This window comes from Salmo salar, chromosome 04, assembly GCF_965601325.2.
Source record: "Salmo salar chromosome 04, fSalSal1, whole genome shotgun sequence".
Lineage (NCBI taxonomy): Eukaryota > Metazoa > Chordata > Actinopteri > Salmoniformes > Salmonidae > Salmo > Salmo salar.
Genome location: NC_138294.1, coordinates 4,512,208 through 4,536,863, shown reverse-complemented (window position 1 = coordinate 4,536,863; position 24,656 = coordinate 4,512,208). Strand labels below are relative to the sequence as shown.

The 24,656-nt window shown below is 48.6% G+C and overlaps 1 protein-coding gene across 3 annotated transcripts in view; it reads left to right on the top strand.

Annotated features, from left to right (window-relative positions):
- Nucleotides 1-24,656, top strand: part of ncapg (non-SMC condensin I complex, subunit G) — a 76,059-nt gene that overhangs the window by 45,423 nt on the left and 5,980 nt on the right. For all 3 annotated transcript variants that reach the window (XM_082973774.1, NM_001173579.1, XM_082973775.1), the window contains 5 exon segments: nt 16,726-16,845; nt 20,036-20,272; nt 20,723-20,904; nt 21,798-21,960; nt 24,267-24,434. In XM_082973774.1, coding sequence (XP_082829900.1) covers nt 16,726-16,845; nt 20,036-20,272; nt 20,723-20,904; nt 21,798-21,960; nt 24,267-24,434 — 870 coding nt within the window.

Here is a 24,656-nt window from a genome sequence, read left to right as displayed (position 1 = left end):
CCCACCATGTCAGCTATCCTGTCCTCTCTGGTACTGACTAACATACTGGACCCACCATGTCAGCTATCCTGTCCTCTCTGGTACTGACTAACATACTGGACCCACCATGTCAGCTATCCTGTCCTCTCTGGTACTGACTAACATACTGGACCCACCATGTCAGCTATCCTGTCCTCTCTGGTACTGACTAACATACTGGACCCACCATGTCAGCTATCCTGTCCTCTCTGGTACTGACTAACATACTGGACCCACCATGTCAGCTATCCTGTCCTCTCTGGTACTGACTAACATACTGGACCCACCATGTCAGCTATCCTGTCCTCTCTGGTACTGACTAACATACTGGACCCACCATGTCAGCTATCCTGTCCTCTCTGGTACTGACTAACATACTGGACCCACCATGTCAGCTATCCTGTCCTCTCTGGTACTGACTAACATACTGGACCCACCATGTCAGCTATCCTGTCCTCTCTGGTACTGACTAACATACTGGACCCACCATGTCAGCTATCCTGTCCTCTCTGGTACTGACTAACATACTGGACCCACCATGTCAGCTATCCTGTCCTCTCTGGTACTGACTAACATACTGGACCCACCATGTCAGCTATCCTGTCCTCTCTGGTACTGACTAACATACTGGACCCACCATGTCAGCTATCCTGTCCTCTCTGGTACTGACTAACATACTGGACCCACCATGTCAGCTATCCTGTCCTCTCTGGTACTGACTAACATACTGGACCCACCATGTCAGCTATCCTGTCCTCTCTGGTACTGACTAACATACTGGACCCACCATGTCAGCTATCCTGTCCTCTCTGGTACTGACTAACATACTGGACCCACCATGTCCTCTCTGGTACTGACTAACCTAACATACTGGACCCACCATGTCCTCTCTGGTACTGACTAACCTAACATACTGGACCCACCATGTCCTCTCTGGTACTGACTACCTAACATACTGGACCCACCATGTCCTCTCTGGTACTGACTAACCTAACATACTGGACCCACCATGTCCTCTCTGGTACTGTCTAACCTAACATACTGGACCCACCATGTCCTCTCTGGTACTGACTAACCTAACATACTGGACCCACCATGTCAGCTATCCTGTCCTCTCTGGTACTGACTAACATACTGGACCCACCATGTCCTCTCTGGTACTGACTAACCTAACATACTGGACCCACCATGTCCTCTCTGGTACTGACTAACATACTGGACCCACCATGTCAGCTATCCTGTCCTCTCTGGTACTGACTAACATACTGGACCCACCATGTCAGCTATCCTGTCCTCTCTGGTACTGACTAACATACTGGACCCACCATGTCCTCTCTGGTACTGACTAACCTAACATACTGGACCCACCATGTCCTCTCTGGTACTGACTAACCTAACATACTGGACCCACCATGTCCTCTCTGGTACTGTCTAACCTAACATACTGGACCCACCATGTCAGCTATCCTGTCCTCTCTGGTACTGACTAACATACTGGACCCACCATGTCAGCTATCCTGTCCTCTCTGGTACTGACTAACATACTGGACCCACCATGTCAGCTATCCTGTCCTCTCTGGTACTGACTAACATACTGGACCCACCATGTCAGCTATCCTGTCCTCTCTGGTACTGACTAACATACTGGACCCACCATGTCAGCTATCCTGTCCTCTCTGGTACTGACTAACATACTGGACCCACCATGTCAGCTATCCTGTCCTCTCTGGTACTGACTAACATACTGGACCCACCATGTCAGCTATCCTGTCCTCTCTGGTACTGACTAACATACTGGACCCACCATGTCAGCTATCCTGTCCTCTCTGGTACTGACTAACATACTGGACCCACCATGTCAGCTATCCTGTCCTCTCTGGTACTGACTAACATACTGGACCCACCATGTCAGCTATCCTGTCCTCTCTGGTACTGACTAACATACTGGACCCACCATGTCAGCTATCCTGTCCTCTCTGGTACTGACTAACATACTGGACCCACCATGTCAGCTATCCTGTCCTCTCTGGTACTGACTAACATACTGGACCCACCATGTCCTCTCTGGTACTGTCTGACCTAACATACTGGACCCACCATGTCCTCTCTGGTACTGTCTAACCTAACATACTGGACCCACCATGTCCTCTCTGGTACTGCACCTAACATACTGGACCCACCATGTCAGCTATCCTGTCCTCTCTGGTACTGACTAACTAACATACTGGACCCACCATGTCAGCTATCCTGTCCTCTCTGGTACTGACTAACATACTGGACCCACCATGTCCTCTCTGGTACTGACTAACCTAACATACTGGACCCACCATGTCAGCTATCCTGTCCTCTCTGGTACTGACTAACCTAACATACTGGACCCACCATGTCAGCTATCCTGTCCTCTCTGGTACTGACTAACATACTGGACCCACCATGTCAGCTATCCTGTCCTCTCTGGTACTGACTAACATACTGGACCCACCATGTCAGCTATCCTGTCCTCTCTGGTACTGACTAACCTACTGGACCCACCATGTCAGCTATCCTGTCCTCTCTGGTACTGACTAACATACTGGACCCACCATGTCCTCTCTGGTACTGTCTAACCTAACATACTGGACCCACCATGTCCTCTCTGGTACTGACTAACATACTGGACCCACCATGTCCTCTCTGGTACTGTCTAACCTAACATACTGGACCCACCATGTCAGCTATCCTGTCTCCTGGTACTGACTAACATACTGGACCCACCATGTCCTCTCTGGTACTGACTAACATACTGGACCCACCATGTCAGCTATCCTGTCCTCTCTGGTACTGACTAACCTACTGGACCCACCATGTCAGCTATCCTGTCCTCTCTGGTACTGACTAACATACTGGACCCACCATGTCAGCTATCCTGTCCTCTCTGGTACTGACTAACATACTGGACCCACCATGTCAGCTATCCTGTCCTCTCTGGTACTGACTAACATACTGGACCCACCATGTCAGCTATCCTGTCCTCTCTGGTACTGACTAACATACTGGACCCACCATGTCAGCTATCCTGTCCTCTCTGGTACTGACTAACATACTGGACCCACCATGTCAGCTATCCTGTCCTCTCTGGTACTGACTAACATACTGGACCCACCATGTCAGCTATCCTGTCCTCTCTGGTACTGACTAACATACTGGACCCACCATGTCAGCTATCCTGTCCTCTCTGGTACTGACCTAACATACTGGACCCACCATGTCCTCCTGCTACTGTCTGACTAACATACTGGACCCACCATGTCCCTCTCTGGTACTGACTAACATACTGGACCCACCATGTCAGCTATCCTGTCCTCTCTGGTACTGACTAACATACTGGACCCACCATGTCCTCTCTGGTACTGCTAACCTAACATACTGGACCCACCATGTCCTCTCTGGTACTGACCTAACATACTGGACCCACCATGTCCTCTCTGGTACTGTCTAACCTAACATACTGGACCCACCATGTCCTCTCTGGTACTGTCTAACCTAACCTACTGGACCCACCATGTCCTCTCTGGTACTGTCTAACCTAACATACTGGACCCACCATGTCCTCTCTGGTACTGTCTAACCTAACATACTGGACCCACCATGTCCTCTCTGGTACTGACTAACCTAACATACTGGACCCACCATGTCCTCTCTGGTACTGTCTAACCTAACATACTGGACCCACCATGTCCTCTCTGGTACTGTCTAACCTAACATACTGGACCCACCATGTCCTCTCTGGTACTGTCTAACCTAACATACTGGACCCACCATGTCCTCTCTGGTACTGTCTAACCTAACATACTGGACCCACCATGTCCTCTCTGGTACTGTCTAACCTAACATACTGGACCCACCATGTCAGCTATCCTGTCCTCTCTGGTACTGACTAACATACTGGACCCACCATGTCCTCTCTGGTACTGTCTAACATACTGGACCCACCATGTCCTCTCTGGTACTGTCTAACCTAACATACTGGACCCACCATGTCCTCTCTGGTACTGACTAACCTAACATACTGGACCCACCATGTCCTCTCTGGTACTGTCTAACCTAACATACTGGACCCACCATGTCCTCTCTGGTACTGACTAACCTAACATACTGGACCCACCATGTCCTCTCTGGTACTGTCTAACCTAACATACTGGACCCACCATGTCCTCTCTGGTACTGTCTAACCTAACATACTGGACCCACCATGTCCTCTCTGGTACTGTCTAACCTAACATACTGGACCCACCATGTCCTCTCTGGTACTGTCTAACCTAACATACTGGACCCACCATGTCCTCTCTGGTACTGTCTAACCTAACATACTGGACCCACCATGTCCTCTCTGGTACTGTCTAACCTAACATACTGGACCCACCATGTCCTCTCTGGTACTGACTAACCTAACATACTGGACCCACCATGTCCTCTCTGGTACTGTCTAACCTAACATACTGGACCCACCATGTCCTCTCTGGTACTGTCTAACCTAACATACTGGACCCACCATGTCCTCTCTGGTACTGTCTAACCTAACATACTGGACCCACCATGTCCTCTCTGGTACTGTCTAACCTAACATACTGGACCCACCATGTCCTCTCTGGTACTGTCTAACCTAACATACTGGACCCACCATGTCCTCTCTGGTACTGACTAACCTAACATACTGGACCCACCATGTCCTCTCTGGTACTGTCTAACCTAACATACTGGACCCACCATGTCCTCTCTGGTACTGACTAACCTAACATACTGGACCCACCATGTCCTCTCTGGTACTGACTAACCTAACATACTGGACCCACCATGTCCTCTCTGGTACTGTCTAACCTAACATACTGGACCCACCATGTCCTCTCTGGTACTGTCTAACATACTGGACCCACCATGTCCTCTCTGGTACTGTCTAACCTAACATACTGGACCCACCATGTCCTCTCTGGTACTGTCTAACCTAACATACTGGACCCACCATGTCCTCTCTGGTACTGTCTAACATACTGGACCCACCATGTCCTCTCTGGTACTGTCTAACCTAACATACTGGACCCACCATGTCCTCTCTGGTACTGTCTAACCTAACATACTGGACCCACCATGTCCTCTCTGGTACTGACTAACCTAACATACTGGACCCACCATGTCCTCTCTGGTACTGTCTAACCTAACATACTGGACCCACCATGTCCTCTCTGGTACTGACTAACATACTGGACCCACCATGTCCTCTCTGGTACTGTCTAACCTAACATACTGGACCCACCATGTCCTCTCTGGTACTGACTAACCTAACATACTGGACCCACCATGTCCTCTCTGGTACTGTCTAACCTAACATACTGGACCCACCATGTCCTCTCTGGTACTGACTAACCTAACATACTGGACCCACCATGTCCTCTCTGGTACTGTCTAACCTAACATACTGGACCCACCATGTCCTCTCTGGTACTGACTAACCTAACATACTGGACCCACCATGTCCTCTCTGGTACTGTCTAACCTAACATACTGGACCCACCATGTCCTCTCTGGTACTGACTAACCTAACATACTGGACCCACCATGTCCTCTCTGGTACTGTCTAACCTAACATACTGGACCCACCATGTCCTCTCTGGTACTGTCTAACCTAACATACTGGACCCACCATGTCCTCTCTGGTACTGCTAACCTAACATACTGGACCCACCATGTCCTCTCTGGTACTGACTAACCTAACATACTGGACCCACCATGTCCTCTCTGGTACTGACTAACCTAACATACTGGACCCACCATGTCCTCTCTGGTACTGTCTAACCTAACATACTGGACCCACCATGTCCTCTCTGGTACTGACTAACCTAACATACTGGACCCACCATGTCCTCTCTGGTACTGACTAACCTAACATACTGGACCCACCATGTCCTCTCTGGTACTGACTAACCTAACATACTGGACCCACCATGTCCTCTCTGGTACTGTCTAACCTAACATACTGGACCCACCATGTCCTCTCTGGTACTGCTCCTAACATACTGGACCCACCATGTCCTCTCTGGTACTGTCTAACCTAACATACTGGACCCACCATGTCCTCTCTGGTACTGTCTAACCTAACATACTGGACCCACCATGTCCTCTCTGGTACTGTCTAACCTAACATACTGGACCCACCATGTCCTCTCTGGTACTGTCTAACCTAACATACTGGACCCACCATGTCCTCTCTGGTACTGTCTAACCTAACATACTGGACCCACCATGTCCTCTCTGGTACTGTCTAACCTACATACTGGACCCACCATGTCCTCTCTGGTACTGACTAACCTAACATACTGGACCCACCATGTCCTCTCTGGTACTGTCTAACCTAACATACTGGACCCACCATGTCCTCTCTGGTACTGACTAACCTAACATACTGGACCCACCATGTCCTCTCTGGTACTGACTAACCTAACATACTGGACCCACCATGTCCTCTCTGGTACTGTCTAACCTAACATACTGGACCCACCATGTCCTCTCTGGTACTGTCTAACCTAACATACTGGACCCACCATGTCCTCTCTGGTACTGTCTAACCTAACATACTGGACCCACCATGTCCTCTCTGGTACTGCTACCTAACATACTGGACCCACCATGTCCTCTCTGGTACTGACTAACCTAACATACTGGACCCACCATGTCCTCTCTGGTACTGACTAACATACTGACCCACCATGTCCTCTCTGGTACTGACTAACTACTGGACCCACCATGTCCTCTCTGGTACTGTCTAACCTAACATACTGGACCCACCATGTCCTCTCTGGTACTGTCTAACCTAACATACTGGACCCACCATGTCCTCTCTGGTACTGTCTAACCTAACATACTGGACCCACCATGTCCTCTCTGGTACTGTCTAACCTAACATACTGGACCCACCATGTCCTCTCTGGTACTGTCTAACGTACTGGACCCACCATGTCCTCTCTGGTACTGACTAACCTAACATACTGGACCCACCATGTCCTCTCTGGTACTGTCTAACCTAACATACTGGACCCACCATGTCCTCTCTGGTACTGACTAACCTAACATACTGGACCCACCATGTCCTCTCTGGTACTGTCTAACCTAACATACTGGACCCACCATGTCCTCTCTGGTACTGTCTAACCTAACATACTGGACCCACCATGTCCTCTCTGGTACTGTCTAACCTAACATACTGGACCCACCATGTCCTCTCTGGTACTGTCTAACCTAACATACTGGACCCACCATGTCCTCTCTGGTACTGACTAACCTAACATACTGGACCCACCATGTCCTCTCTGGTACTGTCTAACCTAACATACTGGACCCACCATGTCCTCTCTGGTACTGTCTAACCTAACATACTGGACCCACCATGTCCTCTCTGGTACTGTCTAACCTAACATACTGGACCCACCATGTCCTCTCTGGTACTGTCTAACCTAACATACTGGACCCACCATGTCCTCTCTGGTACTGTCTAACCTAACATACTGGACCCACCATGTCCTCTCTGGTACTGTCTAACATACTGGACCCACCATGTCCTCTCTGGTACTGTCTAACCTAACATACTGGACCCACCATGTCCTCTCTGGTACTGTCTAACCTAACATACTGGACCCACCATGTCCTCTCTGGTACTGTCTAACCTAACATACTGGACCCACCATGTCCTCTCTGGTACTGACTAACATACTGGACCCACCATGTCCTCTCTGGTACTGTACTAACATACTGGACCCACCATGTCCTCTCTGGTACTGTCTAACCTAACATACTGGACCCACCATGTCCTCTCTGGTACTGTCTAACCTAACATACTGGACCCACCATGTCCTCTCTGGTACTGTCTAACCTAACATACTGGACCCACCATGTCCTCTCTGGTACTGACTAACCTAACATACTGGACCCACCATGTCCTCTCTGGTACTGACTAACCTAACATACTGGACCCACCATGTCCTCTCTGGTACTGACTAACATACTGGACCCACCATGTCCTCTCTGGTACTGACTAACCTAACATACTGGACCCACCATGTCCTCTCTGGTACTGTCTAACCTAACATACTGGACCCACCATGTCCTCTCTGGTACTGTCTAACCTAACATACTGGACCCACCATGTCCTCTCTGGTACTGACTAACCTAACATACTGGACCCACCATGTCCTCTCTGGTACTGTCTAACCTAACATACTGGACCCACCATGTCCTCTCTGGTACTGTCTAACCTAACATACTGGACCCACCATGTCCTCTCTGGTACTGTCTAACCTAACATACTGGACCCACCATGTCCTCTCTGGTACTGACTAACATACTGGACCCACCATGTCCTCTCTGGTACTGTCTAACCTAACATACTGGACCCACCATGTCCTCTCTGGTACTGTCTAACCTAACATACTGGACCCACCATGTCCTCTCTGGTACTGTCTAACCTAACATACTGGACCCACCATGTCCTCTCTGGTACTGTCTAACCTAACATACTGGACCCACCATGTCCTCTCTGGTACTGTCTAACCTAACATACTGGACCCACCATGTCCTCTCTGGTACTGTCTAACCTAACATACTGGACCCACCATGTCCTCTCTGGTACTGACTAACCTAACATACTGGACCCACCATGTCCTCTCTGGTACTGTCTAACCTAACATACTGGACCCACCATGTCCTCTCTGGTACTGTCTAACCTAACATACTGGACCCACCATGTCCTCTCTGGTACTGTCTAACCTAACATACTGGACCCACCATGTCCTCTCTGGTACTGTCTAACCTAACATACTGGACCCACCATGTCCTCTCTGGTACTGTCTAACCTAACATACTGGACCCACCATGTCCTCTCTGGTACTGTCTAACCTAACATACTGGACCCACCATGTCCTCTCTGGTACTGTCTAACCTAACATACTGGACCCACCATGTCCTCTCTGGTACTGTCTAACCTAACATACTGGACCCACCATGTCCTCTCTGGTACTGACTAACCTAACATACTGGACCCACCATGTCCTCTCTGGTACTGTCTAACCTAACATACTGGACCCACCATGTCCTCTCTGGTACTGACTAACCTAACATACTGGACCCACCATGTCCTCTCTGGTACTGTCTAACCTAACATACTGGACCCACCATGTCCTCTCTGGTACTGTCTAACCTAACATACTGGACCCACCATGTCCTCTCTGGTACTGTCTAACCTAACATACTGGACCCACCATGTCCTCTCTGGTACTGACTAACCTAACATACTGGACCCACCATGTCCTCTCTGGTACTGTCTAACCTAACATACTGGACCCACCATGTCCTCTCTGGTACTGACTAACCTAACATACTGGACCCACCATGTCCTCTCTGGTACTGACTAACCTAACATACTGGACCCACCATGTCCTCTCTGGTACTGTCTAACCTAACATACTGGACCCACCATGTCCTCTCTGGTACTGACTAACCTAACATACTGGACCCTGGACCCACCATGTCCTCTCTGGTACTGACTAACCTAACATACTGGACCCACCATGTCCTCTCTGGTACTGTCTAACCTAACATACTGGACCCACCATGTCCTCTCTGGTACTGTCTAACCTAACATACTGGACCCACCATGTCCTCTCTGGTACTGACTAACCTAACATACTGGACCCACCATGTCCTCTCTGGTACTGACTAACCTAACATACTGGACCCACCATGTCCTCTCTGGTACTGTCTAACCTAACATACTGGACCCACCATGTCCTCTCTGGTACTGTCTAACCTAACATACTGGACCCACCATGTCCTCTCTGGTACTGTCTAACCTAACATACTGGACCCACCATGTCCTCTCTGGTACTGACTAACCTAACATACTGGACCCACCATGTCCTCTCTGGTACTGTCTAACCTAACATACTGGACCCACCATGTCCTCTCTGGTACTGTCTAACCTAACATACTGGACCCACCATGTCCTCTCTGGTACTGTCTAACCTAACATACTGGACCCACCATGTCCTCTCTGGTACTGTCTAACCTAACATACTGGACCCACCATGTCCTCTCTGGTACTGTCTAACCTAACATACTGGACCCACCATGTCCTCTCTGGTACTGACTAACATACTGGACCCACCATGTCCTCTCTGGTACTGACTAACATACTGGACCCACCATGTCCTCTCTGGTACTGTCTAACCTAACATACTGGACCCACCATGTCCTCTCTGGTACTGACTAACCTAACATACTGGACCCACCATGTCCTCTCTGGTACTGACTAACCTAACATACTGGACCCACCATGTCCTCTCTGGTACTGTCTAACCTAACATACTGGACCCACCATGTCCTCTCTGGTACTGACTAACCTAACATACTGGACCCACCATGTCCTCTCTGGTACTGTCTAACCTAACATACTGGACCCACCATGTCCTCTCTGGTACTGACTAACCTAACATACTGGACCCACCATGTCCTCTCTGGTACTGACTAACCTAACATACTGGACCCACCATGTCCTCTCTGGTACTGACTAACCTAACATACTGGACCCACCATGTCCTCTCTGGTACTGACTAACCTAACATACTGGACCCACCATGTCCTCTCTGGTACTGTCTAACCTAACATACTGGACCCACCATGTCCTCTCTGGTACTGTCTAACCTAACATACTGGACCCACCATGTCCTCTCTGGTACTGACTAACCTAACATACTGGACCCACCATGTCCTCTCTGGTACTGTCTAACCTAACATACTGGACCCACCATGTCCTCTCTGGTACTGTCTAACCTAACATACTGGACCCACCATGTCCTCTCTGGTACTGTCTAACCTAACATACTGGACCCACCATGTCCTCTCTGGTACTGTCTAACCTAACATACTGGACCCACCATGTCCTCTCTGGTACTGTCTAACCTAACATACTGGACCCACCATGTCCTCTCTGGTACTGTCTAACCTAACATACTGGACCCACCATGTCCTCTCTGGTACTGTCTAACCTAACATACTGGACCCACCATGTCCTCTCTGGTACTGTCTAACCTAACATACTGGACCCACCATGTCCTCTCTGGTACTGACTAACCTAACATACTGGACCCACCATGTCCTCTCTGGTACTGTCTAACCTAACATACTGGACCCACCATGTCCTCTCTGGTACTGTCTAACCTAACATACTGGACCCACCATGTCCTCTCTGGTACTGTCTAACCTAACATACTGGACCCACCATGTCCTCTCTGGTACTGTCTAACCTAACATACTGGACCCACCATGTCCTCTCTGGTACTGTCTAACCTAACATACTGGACCCACCATGTCCTCTCTGGTACTGACTAACCTAACATACTGGACCCACCATGTCCTCTCTGGTACTGTCTAACCTAACATACTGGACCCACCATGTCCTCTCTGGTACTGACTAACCTAACATACTGGACCCACCATGTCCTCTCTGGTACTGTCTAACCTAACATACTGGACCCACCATGTCCTCTCTGGTACTGACTAACCTAACATACTGGACCCACCATGTCCTCTCTGGTACTGTCTAACCTAACATACTGGACCCACCATGTCCTCTCTGGTACTGTCTAACCTAACATACTGGACCCACCATGTCCTCTCTGGTACTGTCTAACCTAACATACTGGACCCACCATGTCCTCTCTGGTACTGACTAACCTAACATACTGGACCCACCATGTCCTCTCTGGTACTGTCTAACCTAACATACTGGACCCACCATGTCCTCTCTGGTACTGACTAACCTAACATACTGGACCCACCATGTCCTCTCTGGTACTGTCTAACCTAACATACTGGACCCACCATGTCCTCTCTGGTACTGACTAACCTAACATACTGGACCCACCATGTCCTCTCTGGTACTGTCTAACCTAACATACTGGACCCACCATGTCCTCTCTGGTACTGTCTAACCTAACATACTGGACCCACCATGTCCTCTCTGGTACTGTCTAACCTAACATACTGGACCCACCATGTCCTCTCTGGTACTGTCTAACCTAACATACTGGACCCACCATGTCCTCTCTGGTACTGTCTAACCTAACATACTGGACCCACCATGTCCTCTCTGGTACTGCTAACCTAACATACTGGACCCACCATGTCCTCTCTGGTACTGTCTAACCTAACATACTGGACCCACCATGTCCTCTCTGGTACTGTCTAACCTAACATACTGGACCCACCATGTCCTCTCTGGTACTGTCTAACCTAACATACTGGACCCACCATGTCCTCTCTGGTACTGCTCTGGAACTGACTAACATACTGGACCCACCATGTCCTCTCTGGTACTGTCTAACCTAACATACTGGACCCACCATGTCCTCTCTGGTACTGTACTAACATACTGGACCCACCATGTCCTCTCTGGTACTGACTAACCTAACATACTGGACCCACCATGTCCTCTCTGGTACTGTCTAACCTAACATACTGGACCCACCATGTCCTCTCTGGTACTGTCTAACCTAACATACTGGACCCACCATGTCCTCTCTGGTACTGACTAACCTAACATACTGGACCCACCATGTCCTCTCTGGTACTGTCTAACCTAACATACTGGACCCACCATGTCCTCTCTGGTACTGTCTAACCTAACATACTGGACCCACCATGTCCTCTCTGGTACTGACTAACATACTGGACCCACCATGTCCTCTCTGGTACTGTCTAACCTAACATACTGGACCCACCATGTCCTCTCTGGTACTGTCTAACCTAACATACTGGACCCACCATGTCCTCTCTGGTACTGTCTAACCTAACATACTGGACCCACCATGTCCTCTCTGGTACTGACTAACCTAACATACTGGACCCACCATGTCCTCTCTGGTACTGTCTAACCTAACATACTGGACCCACCATGTCCTCTCTGGTACTGTCTAACCTAACATACTGGACCCACCATGTCCTCTCTGGTACTGTCTAACCTAACATACTGGACCCACCATGTCCTCTCTGGTACTGACTAACCTAACATACTGGACCCACCATGTCCTCTCTGGTACTGTCTAACCTAACATACTGGACCCACCATGTCCTCTCTGGTACTGTCTAACCTAACATACTGGACCCACCATGTCCTCTCTGGTACTGTCTAACCTAACATACTGGACCCACCATGTCCTCTCTGGTACTGTCTAACCTAACATACTGGACCCACCATGTCCTCTCTGGTACTGTCTAACCTAACATACTGGACCCACCATGTCCTCTCTGGTACTGTCTAACCTAACATACTGGACCCACCATGTCCTCTCTGGTACTGTCTAACCTAACATACTGGACCCACCATGTCCTCTCTGGTACTGTCTAACCTAACATACTGGACCCACCATGTCCTCTCTGGTACTGTCTAACCTAACATACTGGACCCACCATGTCCTCTCTGGTACTGTCTAACCTAACATACTGGACCCACCATGTCCTCTCTGGTACTGCTAACCTAACATACTGGACCCACCATGTCCTCTCTGGTACTGTCTAACCTAACATACTGGACCCACCATGTCCTCTCTGGTACTGTCTAACCTAACATACTGGACCCACCATGTCCTCTCTGGTACTGTCTAACCTAACATACTGGACCCACCATGTCCTCTCTGGTACTGACTAACCTAACATACTGGACCCACCATGTCCTCTCTGGTACTGACTAACCTAACATACTGGACCCACCATGTCCTCTCTGGTACTGTCTAACCTAACATACTGGACCCACCATGTCCTCTCTGGTACTGTCTAACCTAACATACTGGACCCACCATGTCCTCTCTGGTACTGTCTAACCTAACATACTGGACCCACCATGTCCTCTCTGGTACTGTCTAACATACTGGACCCACCATGTCCTCTCTGGTACTGTCTAACCTAACATACTGGACCCACCATGTCCTCTCTGGTACTGTCTAACCTAACATACTGGACCCACCATGTCCTCTCTGGTACTGTCTAACCTAACATACTGGACCCACCATGTCCTCTCTGGTACTGACTAACCTAACATACTGGACCCACCATGTCCTCTCTGGTACTGTCTAACCTAACATACTGGACCCACCATGTCCTCTCTGGTACTGTCTAACCTAACATACTGGACCCACCATGTCCTCTCTGGTACTGTCTAACATACTGGACCCACCATGTCCTCTCTGGTACTGCTAACTACTGGACCCACCATGTCCTCTCTGGTACTGTCTAACCTAACATACTGGACCCACCATGTCCTCTCTGGTACTGTCTAACCTAACATACTGGACCCACCATGTCCTCTCTGGTACTGTCTAACCTAACATACTGGACCCACCATGTCCTCTCTGGTACTGTCTAACCTAACATACTGGACCCACCATGTCCTCTCTGGTACTGTCTAACCTAACATACTGGACCCACCATGTCCTCTCTGGTACTGTCTAACCTAACATACTGGACCCACCATGTCCTCTCTGGTACTGACTAACCTAACATACTGGACCCACCATGTCCTCTCTGGTACTGACTAACCTAACATACTGGACCCACCATGTCCTCTCTGGTACTGACTAACCTAACATACTGGACCCACCATGTCCTCTCTGGTACTGTCTAACCTAACATACTGGACCCACCATGTCCTCTCTGGTACTGTCTAACCTAACATACTGGACCCACCATGTCCTCTCTGGTACTGTCTAACCTAACATACTGGACCCACCATGTCCTCTCTGGTACTGACTAACATACTGGACCCACCATGTCCTCTCTGGTACTGCTAACCTAACATACTGGACCCACCATGTCCTCTCTGGTACTGCTAACCTAACATACTGGACCCACCATGTCCTCTCTGGTACTGACTAACCTAACATACTGGACCCACCATGTCCTCTCTGGTACTGACTAACCTAACATACTGGACCCACCATGTCCTCTCTGGTACTGACTAACCTAACATACTGGACCCACCATGTCCTCTCTGGTACTGTCTAACCTAACATACTGGACCCACCATGTCCTCTCTGGTACTGTCTAACCTAACATACTGGACCCACCATGTCCTCTCTGGTACTGTCTAACCTAACATACTGGACCCACCATGTCCTCTCTGGTACTGACTAACCTAACATACTGGACCCACCATGTCCTCTCTGGTACTGTCTAACCTAACATACTGGACCCACCATGTCCTCTCTGGTACTGACTAACCTAACATACTGGACCCACCATGTCCTCTCTGGTACTGTCTAACCTAACATACTGGACCCACCATGTCCTCTCTGGTACTGTCTAACCTAACATACTGGACCCACCATGTCCTCTCTGGTACTGTCTAACCTAACATACTGGACCCACCATGTCCTCTCTGGTACTGTCTAACCTAACATACTGGACCCACCATGTCCTCTCTGGTACTGTCTAACCTAACATACTGGACCCACCATGTCCTCTCTGGTACTGTCTAACCTAACATACTGGACCCACCATGTCCTCTCTGGTACTGTCTAACCTAACATACTGGACCCACCATGTCCTCTCTGGTACTGTCTAACCTAACATACTGGACCCACCATGTCCTCTCTGGTACTGTCTAACCTAACATACTGGACCCACCATGTCCTCTCTGGTACTGTCTAACCTAACATACTGGACCCACCATGTCCTCTCTGGTACTGACTAACATACTGGACCCACCATGTCCTCTCTGGTACTGACTAACATACTGGACCCACCATGTCCTCTCTGGTACTGACTAACCTAACATACTGGACCCACCATGTCCTCTCTGGTACTGACTAACCTAACATACTGGACCCACCATGTCCTCTCTGGTACTGTCTAACCTAACATACTGGACCCACCATGTCCTCTCTGGTACTGTCTAACCTAACATACTGGACCCACCATGTCCTCTCTGGTACTGACTAACCTAACATACTGGACCCACCATGTCCTCTCTGGTACTGTCTAACCTAACATACTGGACCCACCATGTCCTCTCTGGTACTGTCTAACCTAACATACTGGACCCACCATGTCCTCTCTGGTACTGTCTAACCTAACATACTGGACCCACCATGTCCTCTCTGGTACTGACTAACCTAACATACTGGACCCACCATGTCCTCTCTGGTACTGACTAACCTAACATACTGGACCCACCATGTCCTCTCTGGTACTGACTAACATACTGGACCCACCATGTCCTCTCTGGTACTGACTAACCTAACATACTGGACCCACCATGTCCTCTCTGGTACTGTCTAACATACTGGACCCACCATGTCCTCTCTGGTACTGACTAACATACTGGACCCACCATGTCCTCTCTGGTACTGACTAACATACTGGACCCACCATGTCCTCTCTGGTACTGACTAACATACTGGACCCACCATGTCCTCTCTGGTACTGACTAACATACTGGACCCACCATGTCCTCAGACAAATTCCTGTAAAAGGCCAAATAAGATAACAGATCTCCCCTCTCTTCTCCCTCCCTCCCTCCCTCCCTCCCTCCCTCCCTCCCTCCCTCCCTCCCTCCCTCCCTCCCTCTCCCTCCCTCCCTCTCCCTCTCCCTCTCCCTCTCCTCCCTCTCCCTCTCCTCCCTCCCGTCAGATCCTGCCCAGTATATCCAACGCCCAGCCAGCGGTGAGGAACATGGCAGTCCTGTGTTTGGGGACCTGTGCTCTGCACAGCAAAGACCTGGTCAACACACATCTGGTGCTGCTGCTGCAGGTAACACAATAATAACACCATCTGTCTCTGTAGATCGCCCGGCTAGACGAGGTATTGACCCTCTGTCTCTGTAGATCGCCCGGCTAGACGAGGTATTGACCCTCTGTCTCTGTAGATAGCCCGGCTAGACGAGGTATTGACCCTCTGTAGATAGCCCAGCTAGACGAGGTATTGACCCTCTGTCTCTGTAGATAGCCCGGCTAGACGAGGTATTGACCCTCTGTCTCTGTAGATCGCCCGGCTAGACGAGGTATTGACCCTCTGTCTCTGTAGATAGCCCGGCTAGACGAGGTATTGACCCTCTGTCTCTGTAGATCGCCCGGCTAGACGAGGTCAGCATCACCCTCTGGTCTCTGTAGATAGCCCGGCTAGACGAGGTATTGACCCTCTGTAGATCAGCCCAGCTAGACGAGGTATTGACCCTCTGTCTCTGTAGATAGCCCGGCTAGACGAGGTATTGACCCTCTGTCTCTGTAGATAGCCCAGGCTAGACGAGGTATTGACCCTCTGTCTCTGTAGATACGCCCGAGCTAGACGAGGTATTGACCCTCTGTCTCTGTAGATAGCCCGGCTAGACGAGGTATTGACCCTCTGTCTCTGTAGATCGCCCGGCTAGACGAGGTCAGCATCACCCTCTGGTCTCTGTAGATAGCCCGGCTAGACGAGGTATTGACCCTCTGTAGATCGCCCAGCTAGACGAGGTATTGACCCTCTGTAGATAGCCCAGCTAGACGAGGTATTGACCCTCTGTCTCTGTAGATAGCCCGGCTAGACGAGGTATTGACCCTCTGTCTCTGTAGATAGCCCAGCTAGACGAGGTATTGACCCTCTGTCTCTGTAGATAGCCCGGCTAGACGAGGTATTGACCCTCTGTCTCTGTAGATCGCCCGGCTAGACGAGGTCAGCATCACCCTCTGTCTCTGTAGATAGCCCGGCTAGACGAGGTATTGACCCTCTGGTCTCTGTAGATAGCCCAGCTAGACGAGGTATTGACCCTCTGTAGATAGCCCAGCTAGACGAGGTATTGACCCTCTGTAGATAGCCCAGCTAGACGAGGTATTGACCCTCTGTCTCTGTAGATAGCCCGAGCTAGACGAGGTATTGACCCTCTGTCTCTGTAGATAGCCCAGCTAGACGAGGTATTGACCCTCTGTAGATGCCCAGCTAGACGAGGTATTGACCCTCTGTAGATAGCCCGGCTAGACGAGGTATTGACCCTCTGTAGATAGCCCAGCTAGACGAGGTATTGACCCTCTGTCTCTGTAGATAGCCCGGCTAGACGAGGTATTGACCCTCTGTAGATAGCCCAGCTAGACGAGGTATTGACCCTCTGTAGATCGCCCAGCTAGACGAGGTATTGACCCTCTGTAGATAGCCCAGCTAGACGAGGTATTGACCCTCTGTAGATAGCCCAGCTAGACGAGGTATTGACCCTCTGTCTCTGTAGATAGCCCAGCTAGACGAGGTATTGACCTCTGTCTCTGTAGATAGCCCAGCTAGACGAGGTATTGATCCTCTGTCTCTGTAGATAGCCCAGCTAGACGAGGTATTGACCCTCTGTCTCTGTAGATCGCCCAGCTAGACGAGGTATTGACCCTCTGTAGATAGCCCAGCTAGACGAGGTATTGACCCTCTGGTCTCTGTAGATCGCCCAGCTAGACGAGGTATTGACCCTCTGGTCTCTGTAGATCGCCCAGCTAGACGAGGTATTGACCCTCTGGTCTCTGTAGATAGCCCGGCTAGACGAGGTATTGACCCTCTGGTCTCTGTAGATAGCCCAGCTAGACGAGGTATTGACCCTCTGGTCTCTGTAGATAGCCCAGCTAGACGAGGTATTGACCCTCTGTAGATAGCCCAGCTAGACGAGGTATTGACCCTCTGTAGATAGCCCAGCTAGACGAGTTATTGACCCTCTGTAGATAGCCCAGCTAGACGAGGTATTGATCCTCTGTCTCTGTAGATAGCCCAGCTAGACGAGGTATTGACCCTCTGGTCTCTGTAGATCGCCCGGCTAGACGAGGTATTGACCCTCTGTCTCTGTAGATAGCCCAGCTAGACGAGGTATTGACCCTCTGTAGATAGCCCAGCTAGACGAGGTATTGATCCTCTGTCTCTGTAGATAGCCCGGCTAGACGAGGTATTGACCCTCTGGTCTCTGTAGATCGCCCAGCTAGACGAGGTATTGACCCTCTGGTCTCTGTAGATCGCCCAGCTAGACGAGGTATTGACCCTCTGGTCTCTGTAGATAGCCCAGCTAGACGAGGTATTGACCCTCTGTCTCTGTAGATCGCCCAGCTAGACGAGGTATTGACCCTCTGGTCTCTGTAGATCGCCCAGCTAGACGAGGTATTGACCCTCTGTAGATAGCCCAGCTAGACGAGGTATTGACCCTCTGTCTCTGTAGATAGCCCAGCTAGACGAGGTATTGACCCTCTGGTCTCTGTAGATCGCCCAGCTAGACGAGGTATTGACCCTCTGTAGATAGCCCAGCTAGACGAGGTATTGACCCTCTGTCTCTGTAGATAGCCCAGCTAGACGAGGTATTGACCCTCTGTCTCTGTAGATCGCCCAGCTAGACGAGGTATTGACCCTCTGTAGATAGCCCAGCTAGACGAGGTATTGACCCTCTGTCTCTGTAGATCGCCCAGCTAGACGAGGTATTGACCCTCTGGTCTCTGTAGATAGCCCAGCTAGACGAGGTATTGACCCTCTGGTCTCTGTAGATCGCCCAGCTAGACGAGGTATTGACCCTCTGTAGATCGCCCAGCTAGACGAGGTATTGACCCTCTGTCTCTGTAGATAGCCCAGCTAGACGAGGTATTGACCCGTCTCTGTAGATAGCCCAGCTAGACGAGGTATTGACCCTCTGTCTCTGTAGATCGCCCAGCTAGACGAGGTATTGACCCTCTGTCTCTGTAGATCGCCCAGCTAGACGAGGTATTGACCCTCTGTCTCTGTAGATAGCCCAGCTAGACGAGGTATTGACCCTCTGTCTCTGTAGATAGCCCAGCTAGACGAGGTATTGACCCTCTGTAGATAGCCCAGCTAGACGAGGTATTGACCCTCTGTAGATAGCCCAGCTAGACGAGGTATTGACCCTCTGTAGATAGCCCAGCTAGACGAGGTATTGACCCTCTGGTCTCTGTAGATAGCCCAGCTAGACGAGGTATTGACCCTCTGGTCTCTGTAGATCGCCCAGCTAGACGAGGCTAAGATTCGTATCAGCGCTCTGAGGTCGGTCGTCGACCTGCTTCTCCTCTACGGATTCACACTGCTGGCTGAACGACCCGGCCCCGCCCACCAGACCTCCCATTCGCCAGCCGACCAGGAAGACCAGGAGAAAGGGGAGGAGCCGGAGGAGCAGGAGGAAGGAAGCAGCACCGCTCAGTCCATCCTGATGATGCTGTCCGACTTCCTGGACAGCGAGGTGTGTGTTAGAAAGTGTGTGTGTTTGTGGATGCAGGTATGTGAAGTTGTTGGACAATTTTAAAATGTATTGGGAAGACGCACTGTGTGTATATGAGTCGGGGTGTGTGTGTGTGTGTGTGTGTGTGTGTGTGTGTGTGTGTGTGTGTGTGTGTGTGTGTGTGTGTGTGTGTGTGTGTGTGTGTGTGTGTGTGTGTATGATGTGTGTGTGTGTGTGTGTGTGTGTGTATATTTATGATTCTGTGTGTATATTTATGATTCTGTGTGTGTGTGTGTATTTATGATTCGGTGTGTGTGTGTGTGTGTGTGTGTGTGTGTGTGTGTGTGTGTGTGTGTGTGTGTGTGTGTGATTTATGATTCGGTGTGTGTGTGTGTGTGTGTGTGTGTGTGTGTGTGTGTGTGTGTGTGTGTGTGTGTGTGTGTGTGTGTGTGTGTGTGTGTGTGTGTGCAGGTGTCTGAGCTGCGTACAGAGACAGCGGAGGGTCTGGCCAAGCTGATGTATTCCGGGCGGATCACCAGTGCCAAGCTCCTCTCCCGATTGGTGTTGCTATGGTACAACCCCGTCACCGAGGGCGACACCAGACTACGCCACTGCCTCGGAGTGTTCTTCCAGCTGTACGCCCGGGAGAGCAGGTACCTCTGACCCCTAGATACACTGGGGATAAACTCTGACCCCTAGATACACTCTGACCCCTAGATACACTCTGACCCCTAGATACACTCTGACCCCTAGCTACACTCTGACCCCTAGCTACACTCTGACCCCTAGCTACACTCTGACCCCTAGATACACTCTGACCCCTAGATACACTCTGACCCCTAGATACACTCTGACCCCTAGATACACTCTGACCCCTAGCTACACTCTGACCCCTAGATACACTCTGACCCCTAGCTACACTCTGACCCCTAGATACACTACATATACAGGACCAGTTAAAATTTTGGACACACCTCCTCCTTCAAGGGTTTTTATTTTATTTTTACTATTTTCTACATTGTAAAATAATAGTGAAGACATCAAACCTATGAAATAACACATATGGAATCATGTAGTAACCAAAAAAAGTGTTAAACAATTCAAAATATATTTTAGATTCTTCAAAGTAGCCACGCTTGGTATTCTCTCAACCAGCTTCACCTGGAATGCTTTTCCAACAGTCTTGAAGGAGTTCCCACATATGCTGAGCACTTGTTGGCTGCTTTCCCTTCACTCCGCGTTCCGACTCATCCCAAACCATCTCATTTGGGTCGAGGTCGGGTGCAAAGCTGTCATCAAGGCAAAGAGTGGCTACTTCGTAAAATCTCAAATATATTTTTTGATTTGTTTAACACCGTTTTGGTTACTACATGAATCCATATTTACGTGTTTACTGACTGTGTGTGTGTTCAGGGCCCACCAGGAGTGTGTATACTGACTGTGTGTGTGTGTTCAGGGCCCACCAGGAGTGTGTATACTGACTGTGTGTGTGTGTTCAGGGCCCACCAGGAGTGTGTATACTGACTGTGTGTGTGTGTGTGTTCAGGGCCCACCAGGAGTGTGTGGAGGAGTGTTTCCTGCCCACCCTACAGACCCTGCTGAACGCTCCGGCTACGTCTCCGCTGGCCGAGGTGGACGTCACAAACGTAGCAGAGCTGCTGGTGGAGCTGACGCGGTCCAGCTCTCTCATAAAGCCTGGAGACCCACAGGTAGTACAACCTCATTATACCGTCTATACAACAGGTAGTACAACCTCATTATACCGTCTATACAACAGGTAATACAACCTCATTATACCGTCTATACAACCTCATTATACCATCTATACAACAGGTAGTACAACCTCATTATACCATCTATACAACAGGTAATACAACCTCATTATACCATCTATACAACAGGTAGTACAACCTCATTATACCGTCTATACAACAGGTAATACAACCTCATTATACCGTCTATACAACCTCATTATACCATCTATACAACAGGTAATACAACCTCATTATACCATCTATACAACAGGTAATACAACCTCATTATAACATCTATACAACAGGTAATACAACCTCATTATACCGTCTATACCACAGGTAATACTACCTCATTATACCATCTATACAACAGGTAATACAACCTCATTATACCGTCTATACAACCTCATTATACCGTCTATACAACAGGTAGTACAACCTCATTATACCGTCTATACAACAGGTAATACAACCTCATTATACCGTCTATACAACCTCATTATACCATCTATACAACAGGTAGTACAACCTCATTATACCATCTATACAACATGTAATACAACCTCATTATACCATCTATACAACAGGTAATACAACCTCATTATACCGTCTATACAACCTCATTATACCATCTATACAACAGGTAATACAACCTCATACCATCTATACAACAGGTAATACAACCTCATTATACCATCTATACAACAGGTAATACAACCTCATTATACCATCTATACCACAGGTAATACAACCTCATTATACCATCTATACAACAGGTAATACAACCTCATTATACCATCTATACCACAGGTAATACTACCTCATTATACCATCTATACAACAGGTAATACAACCTCATTATACCATCTATACAACAGGTAATACAACCTCATTATACCATCTATACAACAGGTAATACAACCTCATTATACTGTCTATACAACAGGTAATACTACCTCATTATACCATCTATACAACAGGTAATACAACCTCATTATAACATCTATACCACAGGTTATACAACCTCATTATACCATCTATACAACAGGTAATACAACCTCATTATACCATCTATACAACAGGTAATACAACCTCATTATACCATCTATACAACAGGTAATACAACCTCATTATACCGTCTATACAACAGGTAATACAACCTCATTATACCGTCTATACAACAGGTAATACAACCTCATTATACCGTCTATACAACCTCATTATACTATCTATACAACAGGTAATACAACCTCATTATACCATCTATACAACAGGTAATACAACCTCATTATACCATCTATACAACAGGTAATACAACCTCATTATAACATCTATACAACAGGTAATACAACCTCATTATACCGTCTATACCACAGGTAATACAACCTCATTATACCATCTATACCACAGGTAATACAACCTCATACCATCTATACAACAGGTAATACAACCTCATTATACCATCTATACAACAGGTAGTACTACCTCATTATACCATCTATACAACAGGTAATACAACCTCATTATACCATCTATACAACAGGTAATACAACCTCATTATAACATCTATACAACAGGTAATACAACCTCATTATACCATCTATACAACAGGTAATACAACCTCATTATAACATCTATACAACAGGTAATACAACCTCATTATACCATCTATACAACAGGTAATACAACCTCATTATACCATCTATACAACAGGTAATACAACCTCATTATACCGTCTATACAACAGGTAATACAACCTCATTATACCGTCTATACAACCTCATTATACCATCTATACAACAGGTAGTACAACCTCATTATACCATCTATACAACAGGTAATACAACCTCATTATACCATCTATACAGTAGTGATGGGGGGGGGGTCCATAGTTATACAGGCCTCTAACACACAGGTAATATTTAATATAACATCTATACAATAGTGATGGGGGGGTCCATAGTTGCATATCACAATATTATTTTGGACCATATATCAATACTTTCGATTTGTAATAAATAAATATATATATTTATTTTGATAGTTAGCGTTAGCTAGCGCTAGCCGGCTGTACCTGGCGCCAAAACTCCTGTATTTTTCATCCGACAAGCTTTTTTAAATAGTGAGCCAGACAACATGTTTTCAGCACATTTATTCCCATGACTGATCAGAACGTGTAGAATCACTATTCATCCCTCTGTCTGAAGTGTGTTCTCTGGAGGCTAAACGTGTGTGTGTGTGTGTGTGTGGGGGGGGGGCAGGAGGTGTGTGTCCATGACTACCTGGCAGTGCGTGTGTGCGGTGAGATGCTGAAGGACCCGTCGGCTCCAGAAGTCCGTCTCTACGCCAAAGTGCTGAGCAGTCTGGAGCTCAGTGCTGACGGCAACAGGACGAGAGACCTGGTGACCCTGTTACAGCAAGTTACACAGGTACAGTACTGACAACGAGAGACCTGGTGACCCCGTTACACAGGTACAGTACTGACAACGAGAGACCTGGTGACCCCGTTACACAGGTACAGTACTGACAACGAGAGACCTGGTGACCCTGTTACACAGGTACAGTACTGACAACGAGAGACCTGGTGACCCTGTTACACAGGTACAGTACTGACGACCAGAGACCTGGTGACCCTGTTACACAGGTACAGT